Source organism: Cebus imitator, unplaced genomic scaffold (assembly GCF_001604975.1).
Source record: "Cebus imitator isolate Cc_AM_T3 unplaced genomic scaffold, Cebus_imitator-1.0 Scaffold19, whole genome shotgun sequence".
Classification (NCBI taxonomy): Eukaryota; Metazoa; Chordata; class Mammalia; order Primates; family Cebidae; genus Cebus; species Cebus imitator.
In genome coordinates, this window is record NW_016107334.1 from 11,208,018 (window position 1) to 11,227,892 (window position 19,875).

The 19,875-nt window shown below is 38.6% G+C and overlaps 1 protein-coding gene across 1 annotated transcript in view; it reads right to left on the minus strand.

Annotated features, from left to right (window-relative positions):
* The window catches only part of TARS3 (threonyl-tRNA synthetase 3), a 64,841-nt gene that overhangs the window by 24,053 nt on the left and 20,913 nt on the right, over positions 1 to 19,875 (minus strand). The window contains exons 8-11 of the mRNA XM_017518955.2: positions 19,755 to 19,833; positions 18,162 to 18,308; positions 17,174 to 17,272; positions 1,359 to 1,525 (exon numbers count right to left, since the gene is read on the minus strand). Of these exons, the coding sequence (XP_017374444.1) occupies positions 1,359 to 1,525; positions 17,174 to 17,272; positions 18,162 to 18,308; positions 19,755 to 19,833 (492 nt within the window). The remainder of the gene's footprint in view (positions 1 to 1,358; positions 1,526 to 17,173; positions 17,273 to 18,161; positions 18,309 to 19,754; positions 19,834 to 19,875) is intronic.

A 19,875-nucleotide genomic window follows, 5' to 3' on the forward strand; every position in this document is an offset into this window, starting at 1 on the left:
TTCTTGAATGAAGCCCTCCTAGACATTTCTCTACACAGAGCTAGGCAGTTTCTCCTCAGGCTCCTAGAACACTTTGAACATGCCACCATTACAGCACTGGTCTTTTTATAACTGCTTGCCTACATGCATGGCCCTGACCACTCTGCTCATGAGCTCTATGAGGGTATGGATTGTGTCTTAATCACCTCCGAGCTTCTAGCTCCAAGCGTACGAAGCACTCAACTAACGCTCCCTATTGAATGAAAGATTTCTCTCCTGCTGAAAGCATTCCTGGATCCCATATCCCAACCCCTCTAAGCCACAGTGGTCTTGCTTCCTTATTCTGAGGTGTGAAAAGACAAACTTAAATTCTCTACTTTCATTATAGCTGAAGTCTAAGGCCATAATTTTAAAAAATGGCTTTGAAAAAAATGAGTTAAGAAATTAACAGAAGTGTTTTACAATGCAAAGCAATAGCGTAGCTTCTACCTTCTGTTTAAAAAGCGATGGTATAGAATGTTTATATACCAGTATTCCTAAAACTAAAGTTACATATATTTTTTACATGACATCATCATAAAGTTAAATTTCTTCTAATCTTCACTTGAAAGGGCAAAGAGCTTTCTTCAGTATTCAGATATTGGTTTTATTACCTTCTATATAAATTTACTTGAAACCGTGTATGTTGATAATACAAAAAACTACGATTGTTGGGATTTTTTTGGTAGACAATTATGCCTATTCAGTTTCAACTGTAAAATATGTTTGTCTTTCAAGATTGAATTTGCATACCAACTTTATGATAATTATAGTCTTTCATAGAATCAAAGACAGCATTGATTATTTAATGTACCTTTATGTGATACTAAGAAAGAAAATAACCTATTAATTAAACTATGATAAAATGCCACGATGCCACCAACTATAATATGCATTTCAACTTCAGATATTTTGAAGTGTGGAAGAAAAATGGTATCTTGGAATCAATGAAATCCAGAAAGCCATTGATTATAACCTCATTGATCTTGTTACAATCCACCCAAATGGTATGAAAGAACTAACTATTCTGCAAATTGAACATCTGAAGTGCATTACTATTAGGAAGACAAATATTATAAAACTTACAAAATTGACACATAACATTATCCTTTAAAATGCAGTGGTTACCAGCTAACATTCCATACCTGCCAAAGATCAAATATATTTTCAAAAGTAAGTCCATTCTCCAGAATGAAACAACTTAGTAAAAATTAGTAATCACCACTCTTCAGATTAAAGGGATTCTTTTATTCCACAAAGCAAAACAGTATTAAAAGCTAATTGTGATGAAGTATGCTATGTGCTCTCATGAAAAGATCTGCTTCACTTTTAATACTCACCAGTGCCCTGGACAATTCATGGGTTTGAGGGCAAAAGTGTCCTTTTCAATCTCGAAGGTAAACATGTTCTCGCTGTAATGCTGCCAGTGGCCTGAGGCTTCCCAGAGTTTACTGTTGTACATATTGGGAGACAGCACCTCCGTGAAGTCACGTTTGTGATATTCCTCCTTCAAGATACACACATTCAATGTTAAAGTCTGCTAGGGCAGATCACAATTTCATGCGAAGTAACACTATGAGTAAATATTTTAAATTTGGGCTCACGTCCTATATTAATTCATGATTAATGTACCCTCAGTTTTAGATGTGGTGGTTTCTGCATCTTGAAAGAAAGATTTACATATGCTCAGTATAATTTCTATTAAGTATATTTATTTTATAGCATATAATAGTATATAGTATATAATGTTTTAGTTCTTTGAAAATTAGTAATTGATATATAAAATATATGGAAACTCACTGTAACTACAAACTCCAAGTCCTTCTAGATAAAATGTTTTTTCCTATTAAGAGGCAGAAAAAAATGTATAATTTAATAAGCCTGAACACCATGTTCCATGTTATAATTTTCATTTATTTAGTTTTGGTTTGAAACAGAAGGAAGATTTTTACTGTATAACACCTTGAGTAGTTGATATCTATTAAGTCATGAGCTGGCTTCTTTCCCTTCCTACCTATTAACAGCTTCCCTAATTGAATCACTGGAGACAGAAGAAGAGAGTTTTCCAACCAAAGTTTTAATTTTATTTAAACTTCTTTTAAAAAAAATTAGGTGATCGTTGTTGGGTAAATATTTTATGTGCACTTTCCAAAAATGCATATTCTGCTATTGTTTTATAAATGTCAATTAGGTCAAATTGTTTTGAGAGTATTTAATAGGGACCCTTTGCATGACAATTTTAGTTTGGATGAACACAAAAACTTCCGTAAGTAAGAATTCTAAGAATCCTTAGATTCTCAACATTTGTAAATCACTTAATGGACATCTGGCACAAATCTAGAATGCCATACTTTCAGCAAGTTTTAAAAACTGTTTTCACAGTTTAAAAAACATGAAACATAACATTTTAAGATTACTGTAACTGAAAGAAAGGTTTTCTATAACTGAAAGGAATGTTATCTGATACTCTTCAGCAGGGCAACTTGGCAGTCCATGGAAGACAGCTTGGGTCTCAACCATTCAGTGAGCTGCTTTACCCACTCTTTGTTTTTACTAAATTAGAAAATGTTAACAGGTCGGATGTGGTGGCTTATGCTTGTAATCCCAGCACTCTGGGAGGCCAAGGTGAGCAGATCACTTGAGGTCAGGAGTTTGAGACCAGCCTGGTCAACATGGTGAAACTCCATCTCAACTAAAAACACAAAGATTAGCCAGGTGTCATGGCATACACATGTAATCCCAGCTACTTGGGAGGCTGAAGCAGGAGAATCGCTTGAACCCAGGAGGTGGAGGTTGCAGTGAGCCAAGATCACGCCACTGCACCCCAGCCTGGGCAAGAGAGCTAGACCCCATCTCAAAAAAAGAAAAAACGTTTTATAAAATGATGTCGTTAAGAACAACAGTGATTATTGGCTATTTCAGATGGTTCCATATATTCAGATCAACAAGGTCCCAGAAATTAAGGGTGAGTGTGTGGGTGGGGGTGGGGGCAAGGTGTGCGTTCGCTTTTACTAAAGACTACTTTTAAAGTCTAGCTCAGGAGATACTGCTCAATGCATTTTTAATTCACTCTGAATACAATCATGTTAGGAATGTATGTTTCGTTGAGATGTTTAGAAATGATTTTAAACTATTCCCGAAATGGACTGAATGTTTGTGTCTCCCCCAAAATTGTGATATTGATACCTTAACCCCGAGGTGATGGTATTAGGAAATAGGGCCTTTGACAAGTGATTAGGTCATAAGGGTAGAGCCCTCATGAATGGGATTAGTGACCTTGTAAAAGGATTCCCAGAAAGCTTTCTGGGCCTTTCTGTCATCTAAGGTTACAATAAGTCAGCAGTCTGCAACCTGGAACAGGGCCCTCACCGGAGCCCAACCATGCTGGGACACTAATCTTAGACTTCCTGCCTCTAGAACTGTGAGAAATACCCTTCTGTTGTTTATAGGCTACCCAGTCTATGGTGCTTTGTTATTGTAACCCAAACTAATACAATCCCTATGAGATGAAGTGTCAAGAACTACTACATTTTTACACACACATATATATATATATGAGATATCTATATATAGAACATTATGCTGCTGTATCTTTTCATATTATAATATACATATCGTTTTGTCTTTCTCTCACATCCACATATAAATAACAGAGAGACAAAACAAACTGGCAAAATGTTACCAACTGATGAATCCATATGAAGGAAATATGGACGTTCATTGTACTGCATTTTAGTTTTTCTGTATATTTAAACTTTTCAAGAGAAAAAGTTGGGGAGTAAAATATGTCTAATGCAATTTCATTAATTTCTTTCTCTAAAGAGTAAAGAAAGCCAAGGCTGGGAAAGAGTAAACTCTCAGTGTCTGAGCAGTTCACAGTTCAGTCCAGTCTCCTGAAGAAATCCAGAAAGCTTATTTGGAACATTAAAAATCCTATTTCATCCCTGAAGTAATAGTTTAGGTTATCGAAGGAGCTGGATTCCTACCCACACCTAGTGATCTAGCCACTTGAAAACATCTAAATAGCATCTAAGAATCAGTGTCATAAAACTGTTTTCAAGTAACATGTCCTCTTAAAAAATAAAGCAATTCCACATAAACAGCTCCTTTCCAAAACCCCATTAAAATAAGAGTAAAGACAGTTTTTAAAAGAACATAAATCTACCAGAACAAAGAGAAAAGGAGAGAAGATGAATGCTATAATAATTCAGAATCTGGAAAGTAGACAAACAAGTATTAAGTGCCTCAGAAGACCTAGGAAAACCAAAACTAAGTTGGCAGTAGGAGAATCCCAGAAGCAAGCTACTTTAGCTGGGTATAGATTTCTAGGCTTCGCATTTCTAAGGCATTGTTGCTGTCTTCTGTTTTTCAGTGTTTCCACTGAAAATTTCAATGCCATTCTGGTACCCAGTCCTATGTCTATGCCTTTTTGCTCTCTGGAAACATCTAGGATAGTTTCTTTATCCCTGGAGTTTTGGAATCTTTCAATAATGTGTTTTGGTGCCCAAAGGATGTTTTCACTAAAAACCGAGACATGCTTGGGAGTTGAGATTGTCCCTTGACCATTATGGGCTCCCTTTGCTATAGAACTGATAGGCAGAAAAGGACTAACTACTCTTGATCTCAATTACTGGGAGAAGGACTTACTACCCATGATCCCAATTACTGGGAGAAGCTGTACTGCTTACAACCGAGTAAGGAGGACTACGTCTGGAACTCAATGGGAAGTCTTAGATATCCACACATCTAGCAATAATAGTCAGTGGGAAACCTGAAACCCGATAAAGAAAGCATTGCTAAAAACCTGGATCCTAAGGACAGATTTGGGCCATCTACTGTTACTGGTTTAACTGCATTCTCCAAATAAGATATTCTGAAGTCCTAACTCCTAATACTTCAGAATGTGTCCTTATTTGGAAGTAGGGTCTTTATAATCAAATTAAAATGAGATCATTAGGGTAGATCCTAATACAATATGGCTGGTCTCTTTATAAAAAGGAGAAATCCGGATGCAGAGACAGATGCATACAGGGGAAGACAATGTGAAGACACACAGGGAGAACACCACGTGAAGACGGAGGCTGGGAATGATGCTTCAATGAGCCAAGGAACAAAGATGATTGGCAACCACCAATAGCTAGGAGAAGGCAAGGAAGGATTCTCCCACAGGTTTTAGAGGGAACATAGCCTCAACACCTTGATTTCACACTTCTGGTCTCCAAAACTAGGAGATAATAAATTTCTGTTGTTTTAAGTCACCTAGTTTATGGTATTTTATTATAATACCCTAGGAAACTAATACACCCACCAAATAAAACACTGCCCATCTGGGGTGCCGGCAGGATAAGGGGAACATGGAATGGGTGATGGAAAAAGAAGGCTCTGAGGTATCAGCTTGGCCCTAGTGTCCATCTACAGAGGCTGGGGGGGAAACAGCTACATTTAGTTATGACTCTTCCTTGCATTCTTACATGAAGGGCACTCATGGTGCCCAATGTCACAATTTAGATTTAGGTGAAATTGAAACAACATCACCATATGATGATACATTGGCTGATGGAACTTTGTGCAAAGAAACCAATGTCCTCATCCAAGCAAAAGGCAAGAATGTGCTGAGAGGCACAAGGGATGAGCCAGGCTGGTTATTTTCCATCTGCCACTTCCCGTCTCACCCCATCCTAGCCCATTTTCCTTCCTTCTCTGACCTGCTCTGGGTCCTCCAAAGCTGACTTCTATGGGCTCCATAGAAGGCTCACTTGCTGTGATTATTATTTTTTTATTTTATAAAATATATACTTTAATTTTAAACAAAATAGTTTAACATGCTTAAATTATGTTTCATGTGAAAAAAATACACAATTTATAAAGAAAACCTTAACATCTCTCTCTCATTCCACCCTTTACTGCCCTGAGATAATGCTAATGGCCTGGTGTTACTGTATTTCAACCCTCTTCTGCACGACCATGCAAACACAATAAACACATACAGGATTTCCTTGTTTTCTGCTTTTATCTATTCAAAAAAAGGATACACTACGCATTTACTGTGTAACTTGTAGTTTCCAACGGTAAGGTATATTGGCTCCCCCTTGGAGTTAGTGTGTATCTATATATTTTCATAATAACTGCATAGTGTTCTATTTTGTGGACATATCATAAAGCATTTAACTCTTCTACTATTGAGAAACATTAGACCTTTTTTTTTTTTAATACTACAAACTATTCTGCAGTCAAGTTTTTTCTGTGTGATTTTAATTGTATATTTTAGATTCCTCTCTAATATTTACTAACAGATTAGTAGCAATTTAAACTTTCTTGAGAAGTGTAAGATAACTATTTCCTCACATTCCCTTCAGCAATGAAAATTATTTAATGGGTACAAATCTTTTAAGTAAAAATACTTCAGTATAGTTTGTTGTTGTTGTTGTTGTTTAAGACAGTGTGTTGCTCTGTCACCCAGGCTGGAGTGCACTGGCACGATCTCAGCTCACTACAACCTCTGCCTCCTGGGTTCAAGCAATTCTCCTGCCTCAGCCTCCCAAGTAGCTGGGATCACAGATGTGCACCACTATGCCTGGCTAATTTTTGTATTTTTAGTAGAGACAGTATTTCACCATGTTGGCCAGGCTGGTCTCAAACTCCTGACTTCAAGTGATCCATCCACCTCAGCCTCCCAAAGTTCTAGAATTACAGGAGTGAGCCACTGTGCTCAGCCTTTAAATTTTTTTAAAATAAATTTTATTACATATATTTGAGTTTTACATGATGTTATAGGAAACAAATAGTAAAATGGTTAGAGAAGCAGAAGTAACATATTCATCATCTCACCTTTTCTGTGTCACAAGAACAGTTAAAATCTAATTATTTAACAAAACTCTCTGATAAAATATAATTTTGGTAATTTTAGTCCTCATATTCTACAATTAGATCTCTTTGTTCATTCTAGATATCTGTTATTTTGTATCCTTTGATTTACATCTCCCCATTTCTTCTCCCCAACCTCTGACCATGGTAAGCACTGTTTCTCTGTGCATGTATATGAGCTCTCTCCTTTTTTCAGGTTTATCTGCTCCCCTGATTCTTAGCCTCTGCACTTAAGTTGGAATTACATCTCCAACTTTCTTGGACTTCCCAGATCATGAGATTTCTTGGCCTCCATAAACACACAAGCCAATTCCTCATAATAAATTATCTTCTTTTCTATATATCCTGTTAGTTCCATTTTCTGGAGAATCCTGACATGCTAATATACTTTCCTTACGATTTCTGATTGGGTTTGACCAACAGAAAGTTCCAAAAGGATCCAGAGGGTAGTGGAAGAGAGAAGTCTGGATATTTCTTTCCCCTTCCCACTTCTTCCCTACTGTGGGTTTATTCAGGCTCTGGCTGCATTCTACAGTTACAGCTTCTGTTGAGTGGCCTCTCCTCCATGGCTCCAAACTCTCTGTGGGTTCTGGTATTACTACTCTATCTCCTCACTTCTTCAGGCCTAGTGGTGGAGGGGAAGGGATTCTTGCTGTTGGTAATCCCTGGGTGCTGTACCATCCCTTGTTAGTTACCTTAGCCAGGCCCATACATCCATTAATATTTCCTTCACTAGACTCTCTTCAGTTAAACCCTTGGAGTACATCTTTCAGGACTCTTTCTGCAGCAGAGCGGAATGCTTTAAGGCTGCTATGTTCACAAAGATAAGCTTGGTTTGGAAATCCACTAAATCCAAAGTTGTGTGAAGAGGAAGCAAAAATTCCCCAAGTGGGTTATTAGTATAATAACAAGAGAAGCTACTCCCCTTCCCACTCCATGGTTTCAAGACATGCATCAACAAGTCAGGGAGATTCCAGGAAATACAACAGGTGTGACTGAGATGAGCTTTACAAAAGCAATCCTCATATGTAGCTGGTGGGAATACAAAATAGTAACCACTTTGGAAAACAGTATGGCATTTTCTTATAAACTTAAATTTACCATATGTATTCACCTATTCTCACATTGCTAATAAAGACATACCCAAGACTGGGTAATTTATAAAGGAAAGAGGTTTAATGGACTCACAGTTCAGCATAGTTGCGGAGGCCTCACAATCCTGGTGGAAGGCAAAGGAGAAGCAAAGGCACATCTTAGATGGTGGCAGGCAAGAGACCTTGTACAGGAGAACTCCCGTTTATAAAACCATTGGATCTTGAGAGACTTATTCACTCCCACGAGAACAGTATGGGGGAACCCACCTCCATGATTCAATTATCTCTACCTGGCCCCACCCCTGACACCTGGGGATTATTACAATTCAAGGTGAGATTTGGGTGGGGACACAGCCAAACCATATCACCATATGACCCTGAAATCACAGTCCCAGGTATTTACTCTGGTAAAATGAAAACCTATGTTCACACACACATACACACACACACACACACACACACACACACAAAACTGTACATGAATGATAATAGCAGCTTTATTCATAATTGCCAAAAACTGAAAACAACCCAAATGCCCCTCAACTGTAGGATAGATATGAAGCTGTGGTATGTCCCCACAATGGAATACTGCCCAGAGATAAAAGGAGAGACTCACAGGGACACTCAGCTTGGATGTATCTCAAGGGTGCTCTGCTGCATGAAAGCAGTCAGTCCCTAAAGGTTTTATAAAATTACGATTCTATTTTTATGCCAATATTTTAGGGATGGAGAACAAATCAGCACTTCCTTGGGGTCAGGGGTAGAGGAGGGTTTGACTTTTAAAAGGGTGCCATGAGGGAGCTTTGAGGGGTGATGGAACTGTTCTGTATCTTGATTGTTGAGGTGATAACATAGTTCTGCATGTTATCAAAGATGTGTAAATTTTACTGCATGACAATTTTTTTTTTTAATTTTAGAAGGAGGTAAGAAGGGTACAGAAAGAATCAGTTAACAGACATGTTCCAGAATGCAATGAAAAAGAATTTCAAGGAGAGTAACAAAAAGATTTATTTATTCACTATCAGTTGTCCACACAGTCAGTAACCAATATACAAACAAAAGTTCACATGCCTTTACGTAAGTGGAAGTCATGCTACCTGGGTCAAAAACTCAGAAATCTTGGAATTTCCCTCAGTGGGAACAGTATGCAGACCCAGCCCATCCTGGCCTCCTGTATCTCTTCCACAGAAATGTAGCAGTTCCAGTTATGAGAGAAAGAATGCTTCCTGGGGGAATGCGACCATATATTCCATTGTGCTCAGTACCACGTATCCCTAGCACTCTGGCCACAACTGACTAGACTAGGATTTGGCACTAAGCCAAAGGGTATTGATATTGGACCAGACCATGGCCCCTGAGGTAGCCCAGCTGTGACTGAGACTCTGTCCCACAAGCACACCCTCTACCAGCTGGTGACTAACAGAACTGACTGGAACTTCACGGATGACCCTGAGGCACATGGAGGAGGGCAGAGAGGAAAAAAGACACAAGCGGACAGACTGAAAAAAAAACCCGGCTGGTCTGAGTGCAGTGGTGTTTACAACTAATGGATCACAACCAGTTACAGATTTCTTTGTTCCTTCTCCACTCCCACTGCTTCACTTGACTAGCCTAAATAAATAAATAAATAAATAAAACCCAACAGTATTCTTTTCTCCAGCAACATACTTCAAATATAGAAACAGGGGAAGAAAATAAAAAGATAGGTAAAGATAAGTAATGTAAGAAAGCTGGTTTGCCTGTCAAAGTCAAAGTAGACTGTGGAAAAAAATAGTTTTATTACAAAAGGTCAAATAGCCTATGAATCCATTTATATGTGACACCTAGAAATAGTCAATTTCATAGTGACAGAAAGTAGAATGGTGGTTACAGAGGCTGGGGGAGGCAGGCATGGGAGTTAGTGTTTAGTGGGTACAGAGATTAAGTGTGGCACAATGACAAGGTCCTGGAGTTTGTTTTCCAAGATGAAAAGAGTTCTGGAGATGGACCATGACAGTTGCATGACAACATGAATGAACTTAGTGAGAATTAATTGCACTCTTAAAAATGGTTAAAATGGTAAATTTTTATATTATGTGTATTTTACCACAAAATGGCTTTACTGAGGTATAATTTACATGCCATAAAATTCCCTAATTTTAAGTGTACAAGTCAGTGACTTCTGACAGATGTATACAGTCATGCAACCTCTGCCACAATCAAGATATGGAATATTTCCACCCTCCAGGAAGTTCCCTTCTGACCTTTGGAGTCAATCCCCTCTCCCCACCTGCTGGACTCCTGATCATCTTTCTGTCACTATAGTTTCGGCATTTCTGAAATGTCATATAATGGGATGGTGCCTTATGTCTTCTCTGACTATCTTCTTTGGTTCAGCACAATGCTTTTGAGTTTCTCCTTCGTGTGTATATCAGTACCTCGCTGCTTTTAAATGCTGAGTAGTACTGCACAGCATGGACTTACCACATTATGTTTATCCTTTCACAAGTTGAATTTTGGGTTGTTTCTGGTTTTGTGCTATTATGAACATCCAAATACAAATCTCTGTGTAAATGTGGACATATTATTTCTCTTGGGATAACAATTAGAAGTAGGATTGATGGCTCACATGTATGTTTAACTTTATAAGAAAATGCCAAACTGCTATAAAGTAGCTCTACCATTTTACATTCCTACCAGCAATAAGAGTTACACTTGCTCCACATTCTTGCCAATGCCTGATGTTTTCAGTCTTTCTCCACTGGGAAGGGGTCATTCTAGTGAGCGTATACGTGTATCTCACTATGGGTTTAATATTTATTTCCTTGATGACCAACGATGTTGAGCTTTTTGTGGGTTTTTCTGCCATATTCATGAAAAAATAAAAATCAGAGAATGAATTTGATGAAAGATGTGCAAGACCTCTAAAATAGAAACTCCAAAATACTGGTGAGGGAAAACAGAGAGTAAACTGATATGATTACCATGCTTATGGATTGGAAAACTCAGTATTAAGGTATTAATTATCTACAAATTCATCTCTACATTGAGTGCAGTCCCAATTAAAATACTAGGCTTTTTTTTTTTTAATTGAAAAGCTTGGTTGGGTGCAGTGACTCACACCTATAGTCACAGCACTTTGGGAAGCCAAGGTGGGCAGATCATGAGGTCAGGAGTTCAAGACCATCCTGGCCAACATAGTGAAACCCTGTCTCTACTAAAAATATAAAAGTTAACTGGGCATGATGGCATGCACCTGTAGTCCCAGCTACTTGGGAAACTGAGGCAGAAGAATCACTTGAACCCAGGAGGCAGAGGTTGTGGTGAGCTGAGAATTGTGCCACTGCACTCCAGCCTGGGCAGCAGAACAAGACTCTGTCTCAAAAAAAATTGAAAAGCTTATTGTAAAATTTATATTGAAATACAAATAATCTAAAATATCCAAAATAATCCTAAAGAAGAATAAAATTAAAGAAAAATTATTTACATCAAGATTTAAAATACAGTTACAGTAATTGAGAAAATCAGTGTGATATTGATACAGGGTTGGACCAAAAGACCAAAGGAACAGCATATCCAGAAATATATACACACATACATATATAATCACATATATAAATGTCTATATAATAATCATACATATATGGTTATTTGGTTTAGCACAAAAATTCTGCTGCAATAAATGACACTGAAGCTATTAGATTACCCTGGGGAGAAAGGTGAACCTTGACCCCTACCATTCACAGAACCTAAAAATGAATTCAAGGTAGATCACAGTATGAAAGCAAACATAATCAAGCTTCCAGAACATAACACAGGAGAACAGCATCTTGGCTCTGAATGGGATATGAAAGGCATTAACCAAAAAAGAAAAAGTAACAAACTGGACTTCACTAAATGTAAAATTGTTGGTCAAAAGACATTATTAAGAAAGTGAATTGATAAGCCATAGACTGAAAGAATACACTCACAATACATATATTTAACCAATGATTCCTATTAAGTATTGAAAGAACTTCTACAAATCAAAAATAAAAAGATAACCCGATTTTTTAAAGGGACAAAATACTTAAGAAGGCACTTCACAAAAAAAGGATATCCAAAAAAAACCTGTAAACATAAGAAAGGGTTCTCAGTATCATTATCCAACAGGGAAATATGAAATAAAACCACTATATCTACCAGAATAGCATAATGATAACACCAAGGGTCGATGAGGATGCAGGGCAACTGCAATGCTCACATGTTTCTGGAAGGAATATTAAGTGGTTTGACCACATAAAAACTGTTCAGCATTTTCTCAAAGAGTTAATCATATACTACCCATGACCTAGCAATTCTATTTATGGGTACATACCCAAAAGAAATGAGTACTTATGTACACCAAAGGTGTGTTCAAGACTGTTGATAGCATCTTTATGTACAATAGCTCTAAACTGGAAATAATCTAAATGTACAACTACAAGATAAGGAATAAACAGGTTGTACCATATCCATAGTACATGAAATACCTCAAAACAACACAAAAAGACCTATCATAGCTATCACAACTTGGATGAATCTCAGATGTTAAGCTCAACAAAAGAAACACCAGAAACACAGCAGAAAATATTGTATGATTCCATTTATATGAAGTTTAAGACAAGGCTAAATTAGTCTATGGAAACAGAATCAACATAGAGATTACCTCAGGTGGGAGAAGGGAGGCAAGAATCGACTAGGAAGTGACCCAAGAAGACCTTATGGGGGAATGAAGTGATCTTTGTATTGATTTGGATGGTGGTTGTGTAGATGTTCACATGAGTGAAAACACTGAGCTGCGTGCTTCAGATCTGTGCATTTTAATCAATGTAAGTTACACATCAATCAATAACCCCGGCATGAGACTCTACCTGAATATAGTCATGTAAGGGACCCAATCCAAGAACCAGCCAGATGAGCCTAAAATCTGGAACTATGAAAGGCAGTAATGATGAAATGGCAGTTTCAAACTATTAATTTCTAAGATGCTTAGCTATGCTGCAACAGCCATCCCAAACAGAATTTCAAACTGGATGTAGGTACTGCTATAACTAAGAAATAAAAATAAAATCTTAAGCTCCCCAACTGACTGAACAGACACCCTCTTGGACAAGGGGACCCCAGAGAAACCTTAAAAACTGAGTTACTGGCAGTGACAGGAGGTTGGGCACACCTAATTATACCCACTCCCTCACTAACCACCATTAGGCTTTCATTCCTAAGAGTTAAACAGAAACAAGCCCCTTCAAAAGACTTGCTCCACCACTGATTTACACAACTGACTAGCATTCCTTCCTGATAAGAGACCACTAACCATGTACTGGTTCTGGTTGGTTTACGAAAGCTGCACATGGGATGCCTGTGTCCTCCATTTGACCTTTTGGTTATACAGCCCAATTTTAACACATTAAGTCTCTACCCCAAAGTGAACAAGGGATGCATGTAACATGCATATTTGCTTACTATGTATGTACATGTCCCCTTTGTGAATATTCATAGCTTACAACCTGTTAAATATTTATACTTAGCCAACTTCATCAGCATAAATTCCTGTCTGTCTTTTCCCTCCCTCGAAATGCCTGCTTCTGGTTTCTGCCAGAAGCTATGCTTCCCAGCCTGCAGGATACCAGACTGCAACACCTCAAAAGAAATGAAGCTCTCCTTTCCAATTTTATGAACCTCCTGATTCTTCAGTTGACCTAACAATAACCTAAAAGATGTAGCTTTAGGGCCAGGTAGTGGGCAGAAGCTAAAAGGGATTCTTATTACGAGGTGCCAGAAACAGATGGTGGGTAACACTGTCACCAGAGGTAACACGGAAAACAGAAAGAGTACCCAAAGAACCATGAACTTAGCTGGGGAGAAGTCCTGGCAGAAGGTAGAAGTGACAACCAATTTCTGGCTGCCTACAGTAAAATATAAGAAGAGAGGTATAAACCAAAGGTGAAACTAATTAACTTTTTGAGCCAAGTTTAGAGAAAATACAGTCACCAGGACCTGCTAGGTTCAAAAATAAAACGTTCTTTTCCTTAGATTGTCCCAAAAAAACACTCACAAAGCTTCAGTACAAAGATCAAATTCAGATTATAATCATCAAAGCACAGCCTTAGGGTAAAGGTCTTAAGAGCGGGGTTGTAAGACACTCTGTGAAGACCTCAAAATGATCTTCTGTAAGTGCACATAGTAAGGCTTCTAAAAGTCAGGAGTGTGCTTTGTAGACCCTCTCGGTTAAACACAAAGGCTTTGAAGACTGCAGTGTACTGTTGTCTCACAGTAGCCTCCTAGGTAAAAGCAGGATCTGTGTTAGAAAGATGTGGATGTGGCTTCTATCTAACCATGTTGATGATAAATTTATATAAAAGGCCACACAACGTTTTTAAAGGAATTGTACTAGCTTAGAATTGAAAGACAGCACAAAATGAAATGAGGGCTTTGGACCACCCCCAGCATTTTACAGGAAGGTATCAGGTTGAGAATACTAAGAAAGCTACCCCAAAATACACATGGGCCATTTCTTATGGAAGAGAAAGGATGTCTCAGAGGGCAGAATCACAGCCAGGCAGAACAAAACTGGATCTTGATCAAAGCATATCTTTTGACCCTGGGGCAGTGATAACTGGTAAATACCAGAATTTCTACAGATGGTGGCTACTGTGTGCCTCCTACTCTCCCCTACTCCTTTTTGAATGAGACTATCTACTGCAATCTTTTCCTCTAGCACCATTTTGTAATGGGGGGAAGATGGGAGGATAAGGTGGCTGGTAGATAATTTGTGTCTTTAGTTCACAGGTCTTAAGATGTAGAGGAAATGTACTTAATGATGCATTCCCAAGAAACTGCACCTGAGGAGCTTCATATGCATCTAGGCCTGATTCAGATAACATTTTACTGGATTTTTGAGCCAATGCAGTAATTAGATGAGACTTGGAATTATTTGTTACTCAAGAACAGAATACATTGGAGAGCAGAATGGACTTCCCTACAGTCCTATGGGGTTAAAAAGACACAGATCTACCAGCCTGTCAATTGGAAACCCAACAGGGTCATGGCCTAGAAACAGGAATCAAAAGTTGGTTGAATTTTATTAAAATGAAAGCCAGCCCTAACCCAGTGCAATCTCTGATTGAACTGAGTGATCAGTCTTTAATACTGGCAGGGGGTGAATGGTCCAGTGGGAGATAACATCATCTAGAGCCTCTACACTTATATTAAATACAGTATCTGGCATATAATATAATATTACTAGATATGGGAAGAGACATGACCATTTAACAAAAAACCAATGGAAAAAAACAGCTGAGTTCCCTTGCAGGTTTTAATTCTTGGTAAAGCCAATTCCTTCAGACAAGGGTACCTAGAAATTCAAAGCTCTCAGCATCGTCTGTGTCTCTCAAATATTCCCATTCCAAGCCTCAGGGACCCATGCCTTCCCAACCAGTACCCTTACCTTAGAATAAGGGATCACTTGGTTTGTGTATTTAAATGCCTTTACAATTTGGTGACCCACACAATCAAGCCCTGGTCCTGATCATCAGCCACATCTGTCTTGCATCTATAAAAAAAAAAGAGATCCCCTTAACGCCACCGTAAAGGCTTTCTGTTCATTCTTCGTCTATTGTACTCCCAATTTGAGAGTACAGGGTGCCGGGGGCCATGTTGATTTTCCAGAAAAGACAGCACATCCAAATCAGCAGCTGTGGTGGTTATCACCACCTGCCTAAATCTAAATCTCTGATAATTTTCAGTGATTCTTCAAGTCTCTCCCCCTGCCCTCTGATCTCCTACCACTGCCTCACATTGGCCAGTCCCTACTGAAAGGTATGTACCCCAAGTGATAGAATCTATAGAGGTCAGCCTCCAGGGGCACAGCACAAGAAGGAAAGGAAGGAGAACAAGACTAGTGAAGCAAACAGAGAATAACCAGCAAAGGCCACATATACTCTTTTCTTAGAAAGTTACTCAAGAAAGTGATCCCCAAATGAGAACTAAACATAAGCAAAGAAGAGATAGGTAGGGACCAGGAAACAGGACTCAGCACAGGAAGAGACAAGAGGAAAGAGGCCAAGATGATGAAAATAAGTTCTAAGACATCAGTTTCCAAGAATCTTAGTAGCAAGTTAATTCTGAAGTGAGAGGACCAAATTTGAAAAAAAATTTACTGAGCAATTACCTGAATCGTTGCAGAATACGTTGCAAGGAGATTTGTAGTTTTCTGAGAGAAACCTGAGGATGAATTAGTGGTAGGCACATAAAAAACTAAGTAAATGAAAAATTTAGGTAATGATTTAGTTAAGACAAAACGGTGCAAGAATGGAAATGTAATCCTAGTAGCCGACCTGGATCACCTCTGAACAGTATCTACACAGTCCTCACCATGTAAATTCTAATGACTTTCCCATTTATGAACTTGTATTACAAGTAGATGTTTATACTATTGGTTTTTTCCTCTTTCCTCTGGAGCTGCCAAATCACCTGGGAGTCAGGCTTTAGGCAAAGGGAAGCACCAGTGGCCCATGGACCAGTTTTGGAGAAGCAATGCTTCACAGTTCAACACTCTGTGCCAGAGAAGACACTTTCTCCCTTCTTCTTTTTCACAGGGAGCACCACACTTAGTCTAATGCTTGCCTTTGTATCTACATGCTTTAGAAACTTATATGGACAAAAAGTGAATTTTCTGAAATCCAGGAATGTATTCAGGGAAAACAGAAATTATCTCCACGTTGTTATTAGAAGGTACAATCTGTTATCTCACTTTTTATTTTATTTATTTATTTTTTTTGAGACAGAGTCTTGCTCTGTCCTGGAGTGCAGTGGCACGATCCCAACTCACTGCAACCTCTGCTTCCCAGGTTCAAGCAATTCTCCTGCCTCACCCTCCTGAGTAGCTGGGTTTACAGGCATGCACCACCACACTCAGCTAATTTTTATATTTTTAGTAGAAACGGGGTTTCACCATGTTGGCCAGGCTGGTCTTGAACTCCTGACCTCAGGTGATCTGCCCACCTTGGCCTCCCAAAGTGCTGGAATTACAGGTGTGCACCACTGCGCCCAGCCAGTACCTCACTTTTAACCTCAAACTTCTTATTAACATTACCAAAGTAAAATTAGTGGAGATGTTTGACCATTTTATTACAAGAGAAAATAGTAAAATGTAAACTGGAATTGAATAAGAATAAAATATTTTAAAGTCAACTTACTCGTATGAAATCCACAAGTGTATTATAAATGAAGGCTCCTCTGGGAAGGAAAAAACAGCTTCCAGGACTCAAATCATGGAAAAAGAAAAGTTCTTGTTCCTAGATTGAAACAATAATTGCATTTCAAATGACATCTGTTGTGGCTTAATATTTACTGCACAAACATGATAAGCTGGGAATAAAACACATAATAGTTACTTCCATCTTCTCTAGTAATAGACATTCCAAGGCCATTCAATACTTATATCTAAATATATGTAATAGCATAGTAAAATTTCCATCCATATTTATGGCGAGTTAGCTTTGAACTTAGCTTTACGTCACCATCTGCTATTTTCTGGTAATTTTTTTTACTTGGCACACTTGGAGTATGGCACTCATGGGGAGACAACATGTTAAAAAAGACCAAAAAGTTCATTGCAGGAGGTGGGCTTTAGGTGATGATGATCATCATCATGGCTGTCACCTACTTAGAACCTGCCCCGTACTATGCACCATCATCAGGTATCTGTCTTCACATCTACCCTGCAAGGCTACCCACTAAGGAAGACGAAGACATGGAGCTTCATGGGTGAACACCTTGCTCATCGTCTAACACAGCTTGAGTGCAAGAAGGACTGGGCCTAAAGTTCAGGCCTAGCTGCTTTCCAATCTCATTTTTTCCTTCTACATGCTGCTCTGTTTCACAGATACAATGGATGCATCAAGTGCATAGAATATAAAAAAACAACTTTATTTTTATATCATGACAAAAATAAGAGAAGGGTGCAATTTTTATAATTTAATATAAGTTATAGGAGAAAGAGGTTAGAAGACATCTGGGGTATTAAAAAGAAAGAATTCTGCAGCAGAATGTGAGTGCCAGCAAAACAGATGGGTGAGAAGAAGAAGAAATCTTATTTTTAAAGCAACTGAGTTTTGTGAGACAGAAACATTCCTATGTTGGCTTGCGATTACATCTCCCTAGCGATTAAGATGAGGGGCATACCTTCCCAATCTTCCTGTGATCTCTGTTCTTTGCTTCCTCTTGGAACTTTTCCCAGTTTCTCATCATCTTGTTATCAGGGAAGGATATTCCATAGATCCTCTGCAATGTTTCCATTTCAGGATTGCCCTCCCAATATGTTGAAGAATTCTAAATATCAAACAGAATTTTGGTAAATATATCAAACATTCTATTGTAAGTAAAACTGCTCTTAAATATGAATGCAATTTTCCACTATAACATCAACAAAGCAGCCCGGCACAGTGGCTCATGCCTATAATCCCAGCACTTTGGGAGGCCAAGATGGTAAGATCATTTGAGCCCAGGAGTTTGAGGCCAGCCTGGACAACATGGCAAAACCATCTCCACAGAAAACACAAAAATTAGCCAGGCACAATGGCAGACGCCTGTAGTCTCAGCTACTTGGGGGACTGAGGCAAGAGGATTGCTTGCACAATCCTCAAGAAGGTTGAGGCTGCATTGAGCAGTGTTTGTGCCACTGCACTCCAGCCTGGGTGACGATGCAAGACCTTGTCTCAAAATCGAACAAACAAAATCAACAAAGCTTACTTACAGAAGACTTTCTGTAGTGCTGAGAACATTAAAATGGATTCTAACTAAACCTTCCCAGCCCAAATTATATATTAATCAGTAAATTATGTAGAGTCTGCTATGAATTTTAGGGATGACAGTGAGAGCGCATGGAAAGGAGGGAAGGCTAAGCAACAATTATGATTCCCAAGGACAGGGCAGAATACAAGGTAGGTGCAGGGAAGTAAAGTTGGTCTTGCTGACCTACGGTCCATGATTAAGAACAGTGCCACTAGCCAGCCCCTCATTTTACCTGTAAGAAAACCAAAGCCCAGAAAGGCTGGGACTGCCAAGTCAGTCCTGTGCCTCCTAAATCCCAGAGCAATGTTTTCTCCATTACACCATCATATCCCCTTCTGCTGTTTTCTTTTTTTGGCAGTATATTACTTTCACATGCAGACAAATATTCTTGCTTACTTCAGGGCAATTCAAGAAAACCACAGTATACAGAACAATGTTTTAAAATAGCATATGAAAAAGGCCAGGTGCGGTGGTCTACACCTACAATCCCAGCACATTGGAAGGCCGAGGCAGGCAGATCACCTGAGGTCAAAAGTTTGAGACCAGACTGACCAACGTGGCGAAACCCCATCTCAACTAAAAATACAAAAATTAGCCAGGCGTGGCTGTAATCCCAGCTACTCAGGAGGCTGAGGCAGAATCGCTTGAATCTGGGAGGCAGAGGTTGCAGTGAGCCAAGATCACACCACAACACTCCAGCCTGGGCAACAGAGCAAGACTCCATCTCAGATAAATAAATTTATAAATAAAATAGAATACTGTATGACAAAGAAATGTTACAACACTCGCAATAAGATAAAATGATAAACAAAAGCTACCTATAGTGTTCTAATTATCAAAATTCTAAATTATTTCATTAGTTTTAGTCAAATAAGAATGAAATATTTTCAAATATGATGTTCAGACGACAAAAGATATGACTGAAATCCCTTAATATCTAGTGCCCCTTAAGTTTGCTGTATTCAAAAAAAAATCAATCCTTACCTTAAAAATTTTGATGGTTTTAATTTTTCCAGTGTGTCTTACATGTGGACCTTTGCAAAGGTCAATTAATGGACCGCACCTATAACGAAATATTTAAGACATGCTCAGGCACAGTTACAGT